Raw genomic sequence first — 16996 nt, 5'->3', positions numbered from 1 at the left:
CTTCGATGATTGTCGTCTCCTTCGCTTTGTGCAGCATGAATATTAGAACAGACTTCAGTCACAGTCTTAAATCCTTCTGAGAATTCGCAATTCTCAAACACACGAGAATCCTGACGGCAACAATCACTCGACACTGATTGAGGCTGGCACTACGAACTTAAATGACCTCCCAACCAAACAGAAGCTGCCCAATAAAAGGTTCACAACAGAAACCAATCAACAAACAAACAAAGTCAGATTAATATTCTTAGGTTGGGTAAAACCAGCAGATCACTAAGTCCTCACTCGGTGACACACCTCCAACACTTCTTTAAAGACAAAGCTTTATCTTTAAAAAAGGGGTCTGTACTTTAACCAGGCAGCTAGGTGATGTTGCACCCATCAAACATACAAAAACAGTGCATTTGTTTAGGACTATTTTCAGTGGCGTGTTTGGCGCTTTCTTGAGTATTTGTGGCAGCAGGACTCTTCAGGGTAGCAGTGCAGCTCACTGGCGTGTTTTTAATAGTTTTAATGGAGCTCATAAGAGGCTTTTTGACTAGAATATTAAAAGTATACTGATCCCAAAACACACTGTCAGCCGTTTTACAGCCGACACATCCAAACTGTCCTCTGATGTAGTTCCGACTGGCAGCTCCAAAAACAGCAACCAGGGGTGAAATACCCAACTCTCAGACTTCATTAAAACTTCAATTTAGAGCAGGGACCACGTCCAGTTAACCTACGACTGACCTGGCAGTTTGAAGCCCAGCAGAGAGGTGTAAATCTTTATTTATTTATATGAAAGAGACAAAAAGCCAGCCTGCATCTCCTTTCTGCTGCTGGAAAAAAAATTTTGCCTTTCAACCAGTATGACACACTCTTTGTAAAGGTTTGTTATTCTCCTTCTGTTCAGCTGTGAGACAGACTGAGGATTACTGTCTTTGGTTTGATCGTTGGAAGTTTTTTTTTTTCCTTTAAATTTACTGCAACATCTTCTTATTTCATGTCTTTCATGCGTTACCTGCACATCCTTTAAAAATGCATTTATTTTGTATGCCTTTGGAAAGATGATGTTACAGAGTACAAACCTGTGCAAGATGCCTATTTTTTTAAGCCTAGCTTCATGATTTGTCTGCATATGTGAAGGCACTGTAAGAGTGAAAGGCAGCACCATCAGAAAAATTAATGGTGTGATATGAAGGAGAGTTTAAACACTGGCTGGATCCAGGGTACGAGAAGGTAATAAAAGTTCGTCCAGCAGACAAAAGGATGACATGGGTAAGATGAGGCAGCGGTGGAGTTATAAGAAGCCAGACAGACACCAAACTGTTCACCCTTTGAAAGGTTACTGCATGAAATATGTCTGCAGTTCAGCACAGAGGGAGAGTGACATTTGAACGAAGCCGCTCGGGGATCCGGAGCTAGCAATTTCACCCTGTGAGCTCTTCATCTTGTCCAATCTCATTCGTCTTGGCACACAACAGCTCGTCCAGGTGTGTCTGAGAAATGCAGGCAGAAATAAGAGCTCTCCGTGAGGACCTGAGCAGCTCTGAAGGCAGGACCTACCACCGAATAAACTGCAGCTGTAAACTGAGGCTGTAAGCAGTTTGCTGAAACTTGCAGAGGACTCTTACTCAGCTGTTTTCACTGTTTGAATACACAGCCAGGGTTTCAGAAAAAGGCCAAACAATGATGGTATAAAACTGTCTAAAGCTGTCACATGGGTCTCCGTTTTCAAATTTAGTAACACCCAAACAGTGAAATCTCTTGTTATTCCTTTCTGCACGACTACAAAATGACTGAGCGGCTCAACAAAATGCTGAAATGCATCTAATGAAGACTGTAACTGACAGAAGTGATCAAGTTAATGAGCACAAAGGGGGTTAAGTGCTAAAACACAGGCATGCACAACCTGTAGCAACTTATCCAAGAAGTCTGGAGCATGTGAATGAATACGAGATTTCAGTAGGTTTGTCAGAAGATCCCAACTTTTAGAAGAATGTTAAAATTATAAACGCCCTGTCTCACAGTGATGCTGAAAACCCTTTCCAAAGTCGAAGTCTTGAATAATCAGGCCCCATCATACCTTGAAGACCTCATAGTAACCCAGCAGAGCTGTTTGCTCTCAGACTGCAGGCTTACTTGTTGTTCCTCGAGTATTTAAAAGTAAAATGGGAGGCAGAACATTTCAGGCCTCTCTTCTTTGGAGCCAGCTCCCCATTGGGATATAGGAGACAGACATAAATAAAACTGGACCTTTCGAGTGTTATTGAAGGGTGAACTGGGGTATCTAATCTATTTAAAAACTACTTGCATAAACAGCAGCAACAACAAAAATAATCTGTGTAAAAACATGAAGCAAATGACCTGAATATGAGCAGATCTGTAAGGTAACACTTCATAACTGCCAGTTTAGCACTTATTATCTGTAACTAAACTTTAGTTAATAGTTTTTATTAAAACTGACATTACTGACATTCAGCATTGAGCTGTAGCGACTGTCTTTGCTGTGATTCTGACAACGCTGACTGTCACTACATAACAGACATTTAGCTGCTTCCTCCAGCACAATTCACTACTCAACCTTTCTGATGACGAGTGCCATCTAAAATGTCCTCAGAAGTCAATGTGCCATATGACTGCATTAGCAATAAATTTAATAACGCTCTATATTAACAGTTACACACTATATAGAAGAACTTTATAGAATTATATTTGTGCGCAGATGTTGGCAGCTATCAGCGAATAGTTATCAACTATTTTGAAACAAAAAAAAGACTTTTTATCCATAACAGCAAATGAACTGTACAACAGAAAATACAAATGCTATTTATGGTCTCCTCACAACAATGATAAGAAAAGTAAACTGGGCCAATATGGCATGTTTGTTAATACAGAGACACACATGTTAATGTGATCTCTGGTCTCCCACTCAGAGACACAGGTCTCCGAGTGTCCAGCATTCAGACCTGAAGACACTCTTCATGTGAGAGAAAATCTGCTCACACAGATATGTAGAGCCAAATACTGTCAATAAGGCCTCTGCAATGTTCTGAAGACAGTTAAACTTGTCAGGTAGTGATGTCCAGCAGGTGAAAATGCAAGCTCCATGAACACGCACAGCTGTGGATTCCAGCTGCATTCGTAGTTCTGCAAACTTTGACCCCAACAGAGTCGAGCTTTTCAGTTCAATCAGCTGCATTTCGATGTCCTCTGTGTCCAGCCAGTTAATGCGACACAAATCCAGCTGCTCATTAAAGCTTTCTGGTTTGCTCAGAAAAGAAAACATTGGTCCATACACAAGAAAGTCCCAAAAACCCATTGTGAATTCTGACTCGAGTATCCGGATGTATCCGTGTATTTACGTGGTGCTGATGCTCCTGAAGCTTTTGAAGTGTCTGAATATGGAACGTTCAACATTGCTTGAAAAAACTGCCAGCAAGCAACGTCCCTCTCACCGGTAGGCTAAGTTATTTTTAGCCAATTACAAGTTTAATCTGGTAGTTGGGGTTGTTAGCTAAGATACCGTCATTAAGAAGTGGCACAACTAATGTGTCTATGCGAGCTAATTTGCGATGTGCATCACTGGCCAGGTCATTTATTTTCTAATGCACCTTCTCAGATTAATTCACTGTGTGTCATGCCCGGGGCTGGACTGGGACAAAAAATTGGCCCGGCACTTTGACTAGAGACGGGCCCACCAGGTATTATAGGAAAGGCCATAAAGCGTTTCAATGAAAACAAACGCTGTTGTGACAGTGATGTACGCGGTCTTGTTGGTATATGTATACATTTTACATCAGATAAAAAACTTTGGTTGTAAGATTCAGATAATTATTTATTAAAAGCTAGACATTTTAACCCTTTAAAACCGGTCGGAGCGGGCACGCTCCATTTTCCGTAACTATTTTTTAAATCCCTGTAGAACTGGAACCACGTAAGCTAGCACAATAATTTTGCACATGAAACCGGAGGAGTTGTACTTACATCTTATGCCATCAACTTGTCCTAAGTCACGGTTTCCTTCTACATATAGCTTTGCAAAAACAGCATAAAAAGCACTTGCAGCAACAAAAACATAATATTCCAGAAACACGCTTTGCCGATCCGATCAGCTGTTTATAACACTTCCTATGTTGGAATAGATGTCAGCGCGAACTGTCGCGTGTCCACCATTACCTGGCCGAAACTGGAAGTGACGTCATTTTCGTGGAAAATGTAGTTTTGTACCATCGGGGCCTTATAAGCCTGTACTGGTGTTTTTAAAAGTCATGTTTGACTTCATACTTTTCTGAATAGTTTCTGGGATGCTTAGAACTCAAATTGCACTATTTTCATTTTTCCAGCAGTATATAATAATTTGTGTATCTAAAAAATAAAACTATGAAGACACTCAAAATAAATTTCCTGTTGTTAGAAACTATTTTGTGCAACTTTAATGTATTTACAGTTTTGAGGAACAAAACTTAAATTTCTCTAACTAGAAATATATGTAAAAAACAAAAAAAACAACAACAATTTTTTGTAGTTTATTGCACTTTTTTGCAATTTATGTAGTTATTATAAACTTAATGCATACATATTATCAAAATCTGGGCTATAACAGTTATATTGATGTATAGCAACTTGAAATGCTCCCAAAAATGGTACTACAGCATGTACAAATATAAAGATAACTCTGGCGGACTTGGTTCTATGGTAGGTCTTAAAGGGTTAAATGAGAATAAGAAAGAAAAGTATTTCTTTGTGCCCCCCTCTCCCTGTTAATGCCCTACCTGCCCCCCTGGCAAAACTTTGCTAGACCCACCCCTGCACAGTTACCAGTTTTCAGCTACGTAGAAAATGATCCTGGTGTTATTTGTCTCTCAGAAACAGTTCATAACTTCCCTTCAACTCATTCATTTCACCTAAAAGGTAAACCTGTTAGTCCTTTACCTGTTCAGCTCACCACATATCCAAACCGATATCATGACCAGCAGCTTTACAGCTTTGGCTCCAGCAAACAACGGCTAATACTAGAAATTAATATTAAATAAATTCTAACAACAGCTGATCAAGCTTAAACGTGCTGCTGTTGTTTAACGCGACATCTCTCTTTCTGGCGCAAAGTGGGCAATAAACAAACAAGAGAGAAAAGCCGATCAGCTGATCATTGATCAGTTTCATGATTGAAGTAGCAACAGGAGAGGGAGGGGGAGAGAATGACAGAAGAAGAGGCAGCTGTGCAGCGTAAAGACACAGAAAAACTCCAGCTTTGTGTCTTTTTTAATTCTAGCTGAAGTACGGGACAAACTGTGTTCCTTCTCAGCTCAATACGAAACGCGTAATATTTTCTCTGAATACGGGACGATTCCAGTTTTTACAGGACGGTTGGCAACTCTACTAACTAACCTTATGAATAAAATAAAGTTCACTATCAGTAACATCATAGCACCCACCCAGCTGTATAGAAACTCCGTCATGCTAGCTAGTAAGAGTTATTGTAACTGACTGTAAAAAGTAAGCACAATGAAAATAAACTCCACCTAAACTTGGTTTATATCTGACCCAGATAGACTGCAGGTCATTACTTCTTACCTGAAGTTCAGTTCTCTCCTCCTCCTGCCTCCCCTTTCCGTCATCCACCTGCTGGCCTCTGTGGAAGCTCCGCCATAGCCACCACCAAACAACCGAGTTATTTTTACACATCGACCAGCATCCGGCCAGTCCACCACCTTTCATTGTTTATACCATTACAAAACAAACAAACAAACAAAAAACAATCGGCCCATAAAAACGAAAAATCACCATCACAATGCCCGGTGGGCTGATGGCCAGTCCAGCTGTGGCACGCGTGCCCTGGGTTGCCGACCCCTGCACTACTCCATATTTCTAGGAATACAAAGTTTTAAAAAAGCAGTGATTAAAGTCACTTTATGGTGTTTTTAACTTTTTAAAACCTATTTCTTATGAGTCACTCGATTCAACATTTCAAGTCATAATAAGAAAAACAAAAGATTAAAGAATAAATCACTCCATGCTGGATGATCAGTTGTTTTATAGCTGTCCCCCAACAAAGAAAAACTGCGAGAGGACTTGTGTTAAACTGCACCTGAACCTCGCCTTCCATCTCCAAAACCTAATTTCCAGGACCTCTGATTCATGTATAAAGACCACCTCTTGTTTTGTGGGGAAAAAAAGTCATCACATAAAGAAGAGTTAGAGCGTCGATTTTGATAAGACTTGTGCTGGATGGCATGAGTGAATATGTCCACACAGCAAGATGAGAAAAACAAGTTAAATATTACAACAGGCACCTGTCAGCCACAGCACCAAACACACTGACAGGTGAGGAGAATAACACTGATTATCTTGTTACAGTGGCACTGCCAAAGGGTGGGATACATGAGGGCAACGGGGGAACAGTCAGTTCTTGGTGTTGATTCACTGATGGAAAGAAAATGGATCTGAGACTTTAGAAAGTCACAGATTGTGATGGTTGAATGACCGAGACAGAGCATCTCGACAACAGCAAGGACCAGTGATGAAGTACCCACCAAAAGTGGTCCAAAGATAATCAGTGAGCCAGCAACACAGTCAGCCCGATGCTCACTGATGTGTGGAAGGAGTGAACTCTGGACCGAAGCATATTCAAGTGCAGATTTGTTTTATTTGATGCCATTCACACACAAATTGGAGAAAGGGTTTAGGATATGGAACCTCGTCTTTCTCAGGGCCTTGAATGTATTGTAACAGCACATTTCAAACAAGTTTGGGCAATTCTTTTACATTTCTTCATTAAATAAACATGCAAACAGTCAAAACTGTGGCTCTCTGTGCAAGTGAAACAGGCATGAGAGCCAAATAACTTAATCTGAAATATAAAAAAATTCTTGATGTCTCTACAGGAGAGAACAGTAGTGGTGGCTGATCACAGGATCCTCTCAACCTATCAAGATAGCAAAGTCTACCACAGAGAGAAGACTGAAAATATGGAGGTTTCAGTTAAGTTGGATGGGTTTCTCCCAGAAGGTCGTCATGTTAGCTTCGTGTCAATCAGTTCTGTTTGACGCTAGACTGCTAACAGCCAGACGGACAAACAAACATAGTTTGAGAGATATAATTTTAAAATTTGGTGTGATGGCAGATACCAATAACCATTTGAGCTGATTTAATTTTAGCGAAAATCAGGTCAAGGTCACAACAAATGTCAAAATCAGTAAAAACATCTTCAAGCTTCCCAACAACACACCTGATCTTTGGGGACATAAGTACCTAGGTTTACTAAGCTAACCTTCACCTTCATTATTAGCGCCCAAAGTTCACCTTGGAAAAAAAAATGTCGAGAAACCACATAGAGTAATACATCATATGAACAGGCACAAAGACAGCTGTCCAACACGCTTTTTATTTTTTCAATTCAGCATGACAGTGACACCATAACAGGCTAACGTCATCATAAAAACAAAGTGCTAGTACAAGTTAGTGTAAGTGTTAGTAGAGCCCTTACCCTAAAGGGGAAGGGCTGTACTAACTCTCTGAATGCTCTTGTTCTTAAAGTGCTGGACTGTTTGATTGGATCCCTTTAAAAACTAAATTTCATGTATAAAATTTCACTTTAAAATTTTAGATAAGTCCCTACAAAGTAATGGTCCAATAATTCATTCATTACTTTTGTATGCTGATGTATATTAGAATAATAAAATACCAAGGCCCGCCTTAACTCACACCAAACCTTTCAGGAACAATGAATTAGACCAACAATGACCCAAAATAATCAGCAAAGTCGATCCAGAAATCTTTGAAGGTTGAGGTACGACTATGTTGCTCATTAATCTGATTTTATCAGCATTTCAACCCACAAACAAACGAAGACTAAAAACAGCTACAATAAATCCTGACAAACCATCACAAATGACTGAAGGGTCAGACTGAGCCGCATGCAAAAGACTCTCCACAGCGTATTACAAATTAGCATTTTAACAATGATTATGACAATTTGTCCAGCTACATGTTAGTCCTCGATAAGAGGAAATTGGGTATAAAAATGTCTGTAAGCGCTCGAGTTTTTAAATCTAAAATTAAAGCTGAGACTGTGAATCACACCTAGGTTCTTTAATTTCAGATAAATTATGGTGGGGAAGCGGATCCAAAATTATTCGCTTTATATAACCTATAATTTCCGCACATTTGGTTTATGTATTTGCAAAACGAAGAAGAACTCCGGGCAAGACAAGGAATACTTTGAGTTTAAAATCCTGAAAGATATAACATTTAAGTCCTTCTCTCTTTTTTAAAGCAATTGCATGAGGTAATAACAAGCAGATTAATCATTTATTTAAAAGTAAGTTTTATTATTTTGTGTTCAATTGTGTTTGCAATTAAACGAAAGTTCCTGACAGAAACAGAGCGACTGCTTGTGTATAAAACATCTCACGATAAACTGGATCAAGACTGATTTTGTTTATTAAATGATTTCAACAGTTTTAATAGGCAGGGAGGTCATAATAATGCACAATAGTGTTCTCCCTCATCTCTGTCAGTTAAAGGGAGACACTGAAATCTACTCAAAGCTCCACGAACTTTGCCAGACAATCTCGTCTGCTCACAGATATGAAATTGTTCTTGAACGGCGTGTTTAATAGATTAGTCTGGTGTCAGAAAGCTTTACAGTCGTGTCCCAGCTGCCGTTTTTTCCTCCTCGATCATGTCAGGAGCCGTTTCCAGTATTATAATTACCCCTGCCCTTCATCTCTGACCTCCTCTGCCATATACGAACTGTCTGTGACAATCAGTTTGACTGGCAGAGCGATGGCGTGTTCGTCAGAACCAGAAAGAGTTCATTAAACGGCTATCCTCAAAGTCCTTTCCAACGTCCTGACCCAAGAAGTTACAGAGAATGCAAATTTTTAATGGAAGCTGAGAGAAGGCTATCAGCTGCACAATGAAAATGCTTAGTGTGCTGGAGACCCCAGAGCCCCGCGTTTAAAGATAGAGCAGTGAATGACCACACTTTGCTTCAGATATAAGCGCTCTTAATTATTTAATAAGACGGTTCATAAGGTGCTCCTCTGCAAACTACTTAATAACAAATACGTAGAATAAGTGGGACCTCTGAGTATTTAAAAACCTAAAAATAAGTGAATGTTTGGATGGCATAAAACATGTGACACAGCAGGGTTCAGTGTCTTTTCCATTTTAACAAGTGAAAACGCTTCACATGCTCAACAATGAAGGCCGTTACACCTGGTTTCTGTAGCCAGGTCCACACTCCTCCTGCCAGGAAAATCAAGCTAAAGGGGTTTTTGTATGCTTGCATTTGATATGACAGAGCAGCTGTGTTTATCAGTGATGAGCTAATGATGAGCCGTATTCCAGTCCGATCGTGTTACAGGTTAATCAGGAGTGACAGGAAACATGTAAACAGACAGCATCTGCCTCTCCAACTGCCAACCACGAGGTCGAAGAGCTCAGACTTCATGAAAACGTCGTGCTGAAAAGTTTCATTACCCTATTTTCTGTTAACACCGACAGACTGCGAACTCTTAACTTGGAGAATGCAACATTTCATTCATCAGACCAAAGCAAACACTGGAAACAAGAGGAGAGCAGAAAACTACAAAAAGTAACATGGCCAAGCAAAAACCTCAACCTGTGCCACCCCCAGTCAAAACAAAGGATGTGCATGATTTTTAAATATTCAAACAGTTATAATAACATATACCTTATATATCAGTCATGGATGGGCCTCCCAGAGCCTGGACCTCAGCATTTCTGAAGCAGCATGAGATCATCCTGACAGAGAACAGAACAAAACGTAGAAGCATCCAAAGAAGAGTCTTGATTGTCCTTCAAGCAACCTGGAGAACGATTCCTGAAGATCCTCACAGAGCTGACAGAGAGCTGCTCAGAGTTTTACAAAATCTTTAAACCCATTTCCCATTTTCCCAGATAAATTTAAAGGGATGGCTCAAAACTTTTGCACAGCACTAGTTATTCCAGAAATTATCATCTGCTGCTGCTTTTTAATGCTTTAATGAGTTAGACATTAAAGCATTGTAAAATGTTTTTACAGTATTACTGTTAGCAGTGCGCAGTATCTGGGATGTTTCAGTGCCAACAGCTCTGAATTAACATGCAAAGGCTTCGTCCCAAAGCTGCTGTTTTGTTCTATAGTTCATCCACCACACCAGAGCGCATCGATAACAGAAGAGGCAGAAAAACCAGTTTCTCCAGGCTCGGCAGCATCAGTGCACCAGAGTGCACCACAGCCTGGAGCTGCTGCATTTTAAGAACGGGCCCAGCTGAGCTCAGTGAACTGCATCACCTACAGAAGAACGATCACATTTTAAAAGCTATTTCTCTGCCTGTGTACAACCATGTCTGACTCAGAGGAGAAACTTTACACCTCTGTGCTGAGCGCTGCTTCATTCTGCAAAAGAAAATATCAAAACCCAGACTGAAAGAGGAGGGAGCACATCAGAAACAGTGATTGCACATGCATCACTGATTGGTCAAATCGAACCATCAAAGAGGATTTTTGCTCTGAGTTGGAGTCACACTGGGGAAAACTGTTGGAGGAGAAGTTACTGGAACTGTGTGCAATAAACTTTGAATCTCGCCCCCTGTGAATTGGGCGCTTCGAAGACGGGGACCACATCGTTTCCAAAGTGACTTTTGCTCCATGAAGATGGTGATAAAACATAAAAATAACAGAATCAGTCAGCTATCAGTTTCTTGACTGAATGGGGTCAAGCTGGCCACTGCATGCAATCTGGTTCTGCTAGTACGGTCATTAAATGTGATAAATCAGTGAAAAATCACAAATCTGTTGCTGTCTGCATTAGCAAAAATTCACAGCCAGAACCTCACAGATCTGAAAGAGAAAATTCTCCATAAATAGGGCCGCAATCTACCTCACTGGGTTTAGCAGGTAGCCATTTACTGTGTTATCCACCAATTTTACTCCAGCTTTCCGGTTTTCTCCAGACTGTTCTATTTTAAAGACTGAAAACACCCAAAAATATATAATCTCAGCATAAGAAAATAAGGAAATTTGTACTTTTTTTTGAAAAACTTGTTCAATCTTCCCCCTCAGTGCCAAACAGCTTTTTCTGCTGTTGACTTTTGTTTGGTTGGGCTTATTGGATTGGATGACTGAAAGGTCAAGAAGCGACACATAATGGCAATTTAGCAATTTACTGATTTAGCAAACAGGGGGATCAGTAGCATGTGGAAGAACCGCACACAGCCACAAACGCCTGGCACCTCCTCCTCATGGTGGTCACCAGCTTGGCCATGCTGCTGTGAGTGACGGCCTCCTAACTGCAAATCAACAGGAGCTCAGCAGCCTTGCTTTTATACAGAAATATGGCCAGTTCAGTCCCCCAATGCAAAGAGATAAGCTGTACTCGTCGGTGCAGGCTGACCCTGAGTAGTTGCAGTTTCTTGGCAAACTCTCTACATTTCTACATCAGACGGCAGTTATTTGCAAACCTTTACCAATGTCTCAGAGTGACTGCAGTCGGTCCGATTCAGACAGTGATTGTTTGGAGACAGTTTGCCAGGCAAAGGTGTTAAATCCTCAACCTCCGGGTGGCCTGTTGGTCGCTGCAACTACTTTCAGTGCAACTACTGATTTTTGATGTTTATGTTTTTTTGTGTAGTGGCTATACAGGTTTACATTCATAGATTGTAAAGAATCACTAACAGCAATGATAAATACGAATTACAATTTTGAGGCTCTCCAGGCTAAATTTCTTTTAATGCGAGTGTAGCTTAAACAGATCAAATGTGCCCATTACATATATCACATACTTTTAAAATGATCAAGTGCTGGTGCTGGTGTCGTAGTTAAACCCCGTTCTTCCGGCTGATGTTGCTCAGTTTGAATTCACTCTGCATTATTGTGATTATCAGTCCTGTAAGGCTGCACAGCAGCGCATCTCTGCTGGGACATTTAAGTTCTCGTTAAACTGAAATGATTTCACACCCTCTTCCTTTAAACCGACAACCACTAAATATCTCACAGGGAAACTCCTGTTTCTTCAGCGTAAGTCCCGACAAGCAGCGAGAAGAAATTGCCTGCAGCCATCTTGGTTGGACAAGCAATTTTTTCCCTGAGCGTTCAGACGGGATAACCTCGTTTTTTGCCGCTCAGCTCACTTTCATCTCCATTTCCCGGCAGCCAGGACCTGCCAGGACGGTGTCATGTGTTAAAAGCAGCGTTCCCCATTATGGACTCGGCCGGCTTTGAAAGAAGTTTCAATGTAATGATGTCGACACTGCTATACAAGGTTACTGTAATGGAAACACACTCAGTGCCAGCTCAAGCTCACACATGATGCTTTCAAAATAAAATGTGTTTCCAGCATGAAGAAATCATCTGAGGTAACACTACATATATTGTAGCCTGGATTGTACTGACAGGAAACACTTGTACAAATAAGACTTTTTGTTGTTTCAGCTAAAACAAACTCCTGTCAGCGCCCTGGCGTGAACCTCAGTGCAGGAAAATCCTGGACACTGCATTAACAGTTTTAATGCTCAGAAAATCTTGTTAGCAAACAAAACACAAGCTTCCGAGATGTGAAGTTGTAGGCATGCAAATAAAGCGCAGAATAAAATTGTAAATGTAAATCATTTACAATCACATGACTTCTCTGGATCTTCAGACATGCTGGTTAGATGTGCTGTAATGCTCTCTCTTTCTCTACATCTGTTTGATGTATTAACAGTTTTTATTATTTTCATATTATTGTCCCTTCATTTGCATTTCTTTTAAATGGCTCCAGGAAGCTTAGAGCAAAGATATGGCTGCCATTCCAACCAGGCCGTACTTGTTCAGTCTTTTTCGTGAACTTTAACCTCCCACAGGCTGACTGAGGCCGGTACAGTCTCAGATGGAGCTCTTGGGTCTTTTGCTGTTTTGCACAGCTTGACCTCAGGGTGAATCTGCTGGGATGTCTAATCCGATGTGGCAACTGAATGCTGCAGATCAGCAAACTGCTGTAAGCACATACAGCAGCCGTTTTACAGTATGGGTTCACAGTTACTGATTATAAATCAATCAAGTGCATTTGATTGGCAGCACTTCAGTGTTACTCACACTTTAATTCATAGTTCCTCATCCAAACCAAGCCGAGGATTTTCAGTAATGAAAATACACCTGACCTGTGACCCCCACTACACATCCTATCAGTCTTCTATTATTAATCTATAAACATCTGCAAATAACTGACCAACTGCAGCTTTCAGTCACCCCTGTTGGCTGCAGGCACTTCTATTAGAAAGGAGGAGGACAGCTGCTGTTGGCCTGCAGCAAAGTTTACAAGAAATATGAGGAATTAAGAGACTGGAGAAATAAAACTTCATCTGCATACAGAGAGCTTAAGCTTTTCATTTACTTTGCTGTATAACACAAAGCAGTGGTGGCTGGATGTTTCTCTTCATCTTGGTTGGAGGAAATATTATCTTTTTACATGTGAAGGTTTTGATGTCGACTGTAGTGCATCCAGGTTTAGTGTCCCGTAAACTGGACATCGGGCCACCGGTTATGTCGAACTGTGTACACTTATGGCAGAGCAACATCGAACAAACACTGTTCAGAATTCATGTGGAAAAAAGAAAAAGCTCCAGTTTCATGAGGATGAAAACAAAGACAGCAACATGTTAACTCTCTGCACAACAAATATCTGCGTTGCTACAGCCACTCGCAGCCTCTCTGAGAGCCTCAGAGTTGCTCCTCTGTTTTATATCTTTGTAACTGAGTCTTTTCTTTCTTTTTTCTGTTTTTTACAGAGGGATTGATCAAAAGAAAAACTGGAGAGACTGAAAACAGTTGTGCTGTTTGCAGAGCCGGCTTTTAAATCCACCCCAGCGACGCGTCTCTTTCACCCCTAATCACACTCTGTGGTTGTTGGTGGTTCACTGGGCTAATGATCATTTTTTACATTTGCCTCTGAGCTCTCCGCTGCTGCTACATTCAGCTGAATCGACACATATTTTCACACAAACCCCCCAAAAATTAAATATAATAATAGCCTCTTGGGAAGCTGGCTTTTGGGTGATGTTAGTGTAAAACTAAATGACCTGAAGGGAGGTGCAGCCCTGAAAAGTAAATGTGCAGAAGAAAAAAAGTCTGCACCGCTTTTAGTTTAAAGACAGAAAATGACACAAAGACAAAGGAGATGATCCCTGTGTGAATGAAACCGTTAGCATGAGCCTGTTTTTGAGCACGTTTCACACAAAATACCCAAACAGAAAAGATCACAAAAGAAAAACTGCAGTGCAAAAACACATTGATGAGACATGATTACAGTAAGCACATTTTGGGGGCTGTATTCTTTTCTCCATGTTGGTGTCCAAACTCTGAAAATCTTCACATACTTTGTCCATGTTGTCATAAAAGAAGTGTGAGGCTGACTTTAGTTTAGGACATCAGTGGTGCCCTTGAACGTCTCCAAACAAAGACACTCTGGTTTTTTCTGTGACTTTCACCATCATTCATTCTTCTGTGCTTCTCTGTCTGCCAGTTACTCTGCAGATCTCTGCTGCATGAAACAAAGAAACTCCCCACGATACACACTCACAGCACTGGGCTGAAGCCAAACTACCCACGATTACCGCCGCTGAAAAGAGGATACGACTGGCTCCAGTCATAACTGACTGGCATACTGAAAGCCAGCAATGGCTCAACACACAACAGTCCAACTGGTCTACAAACTGGGAGCGTTTGTTGTAAATGGCCTGCAAATGGTAAATGGCCTGTATTTGTATAGCGCTTTACTTAGTCCCTAAGGACCCCAAAGCGCTTTACACTACATTCACCCATTCACACACACATTCACACAGGCTGTCCTGAGGCGGAAACTAAACAGAAAACGATGAGGACATGTCCATTTTCAGGCAACAAGTTAATGAAAACAAACACACCCAAAAACTAAATCCAGGAAGTTGGGAAAGGTTTGGTGAGCAAAAGCAAAAGAATGTAAAGAAAAAATCTCTTTGAATCTGCGGATCATTGCAGACTAAACAAAAACTGTAAAATAGCTCAAAGCTTCTGTAAACAAAGCGACTGTGTAAATTATGGAGACTCAAACAGAGCAAACCCTCTCCAGCCCGCACTGAGAAGCTTAAACCTGTAACTGTACAGCTCTAACCTCGGGGAAGGTTTTCCTGTACTCACCCCGTTGGGCCAATCACTGTGCAGCAGCATCCTGCTCAGCTCCCTCAGTGGCTCTTCCACACGTCTTACGAGCTCAGCCGACGGCAGCTGCTGGGAGCAGTAGAGGTCCATCGCTTGGGCAGCGATCTGGCAGGCCTTCAGGAGGAGGTTGTGTGATTCCAGCGTGGAAGAATCCCTGCAGGCGGCCGCCACAGAGTCAAGGAGCTGGCACACGGTGTCAGCGAGTACTGACCCCACGTCTCCATCACACCCGAACCACAGAGCTTCCACTCCTCTGCTGTTCCCATCCACTCGGTGCAGGGCACACAGTGACTGCATGAACTGCACATGAGGATGCAGCGCGGCTTCATCACGGTGACTGCAGGGAACCAGCGGTGGAGGGGAAGCAGCGGCAGGCTCGGCTTTATGCAGGAAGAGCTCGGGAGTCTCTGAGTCACAGTCTTGCTGATGTTCTTCGCTGAACTCCACTCTTCCCGGACCAAACAAATCCTGGGAATGGTCATCCATCCTGCTGCTGTCTGCAAAAAGAATTACACAGAAGAATGAATCGAGCGCACAGCATGTTCGTTTCCTGCTGCCTCAATGGGTTTGTGTGTGTGTTTGCGTTAATTTGGTATTTTGAATTCTGAGATTGTCTAGTGATAATGACTGAAACACCCGATGAATCCAAGGTCCACTACTGACGATGTGTCCCAAAGTTTAATATGATAATATAGATCAGAACTCTAATCCCTAAACCTAACCAAGGAAGGTAGAAAAATGGCAGATTAGCTTGGGTAAAAGACCAAAACACCCTGTGAAGTTGAGGCACACAACAATGTGTCTCGCTGGTAAAGTTTCTGGGCTGCCTTTCCTCATAACAGCCATCCCTCAAGACTTTCTCCATTCGAACCAGTACATTTTCATGGATTGTATCGTCTAGTCCTTTTACTGAATCAGTCACACACTGAACACTAAAGTCAAACAACAGCCCCTTCGATCCCTCTGGTAACCCTATTCAAGCTGACATCACAGATAAAGCAGCTAAAAAGATGGATGGATGAACACATTGTTTAAAAACATGAACTAAAACAGAGATTAAGAGTGTAGACAAATTAAAGCACAATCTCACATCTATGGAAAGGATGCAGCTGATGCATGGATACCACATAGTATCTGTGATGTCACTAATAATTAAGTAAAAAGATATATCACTACAGTCAAACCCTTGCAAAAACTGTCTCGATGACTTCTACTGAAAACATGATGAGAAAGCTGTTCAGAGGCTTTAAGTTAAAAGGCGAATGAAGGTCAGGAGACTCTCATCAATAAAGCGGTTTTGGGGCAAGAGGCCATCGCGGCCTGTGGGTGGGGCAATACTGGCAGCATATGTATGGCTTGGTTTAATATAAATAGTATAATTATCATGTAATTATGCCATGAAGAAGATAATCACAGTCACTTATTTCCAATATGATCCCCGTCATCAGGACAAGCTGTCACCGAGCTGCCTTCAGCCGAATTTTACTGTCGACCTTAGAAGTTACAAGGTGCCGACGTCTCATAAACTGGAGTTTATGTTTCAGCCTGTGCTCTTCTTCACACTCAAAAACATCGAGAGCTCACACCTCTAAACACCTCATTTTTTTTAAAGAGGGAAACTGTTTTAAATACTTTTAGAACATTATCGTTAATGGTGTTTATAGTATCTAATGAAGAAACATTAGGGGCCAGACTGATAGTCTAATTTTGCATAAATATGTATTTACTTAAAATGTACGTTTAAGAGTTTCTCAGAGGTAAAACTTCATTTTTGACCTTGAGATGAACCCTGATGCTTTGTTGTTTTAAAGGTCTCTAAAAACAGAT

The 16996-nt window shown here is 41.2% G+C and overlaps 1 protein-coding gene across 1 annotated transcript in view; it reads right to left on the bottom strand.

Annotated features, from left to right (window-relative positions):
• mei4 (meiosis-specific, MEI4 homolog (S. cerevisiae)) overlaps positions 1-16996 on the bottom strand; it is an 81606-nt gene that overhangs the window by 62670 nt on the left and 1940 nt on the right. The window contains exon 3 of the mRNA XM_084953248.1: positions 15149-15666. Within this exon, the coding sequence (XP_084809374.1) occupies positions 15149-15666 (518 nt within the window). The remainder of the gene's footprint in view (positions 1-15148; positions 15667-16996) is intronic.

This window comes from Perissodus microlepis, chromosome 15 (assembly GCF_051167445.1).
Source record: "Perissodus microlepis isolate ML-2025 ecotype Zambia chromosome 15, ASM5116744v1, whole genome shotgun sequence".
Taxonomy (NCBI): domain Eukaryota; kingdom Metazoa; phylum Chordata; class Actinopteri; order Cichliformes; family Cichlidae; genus Perissodus; species Perissodus microlepis.
This window is presented reverse-complemented; position numbering and strand designations above follow the sequence as displayed.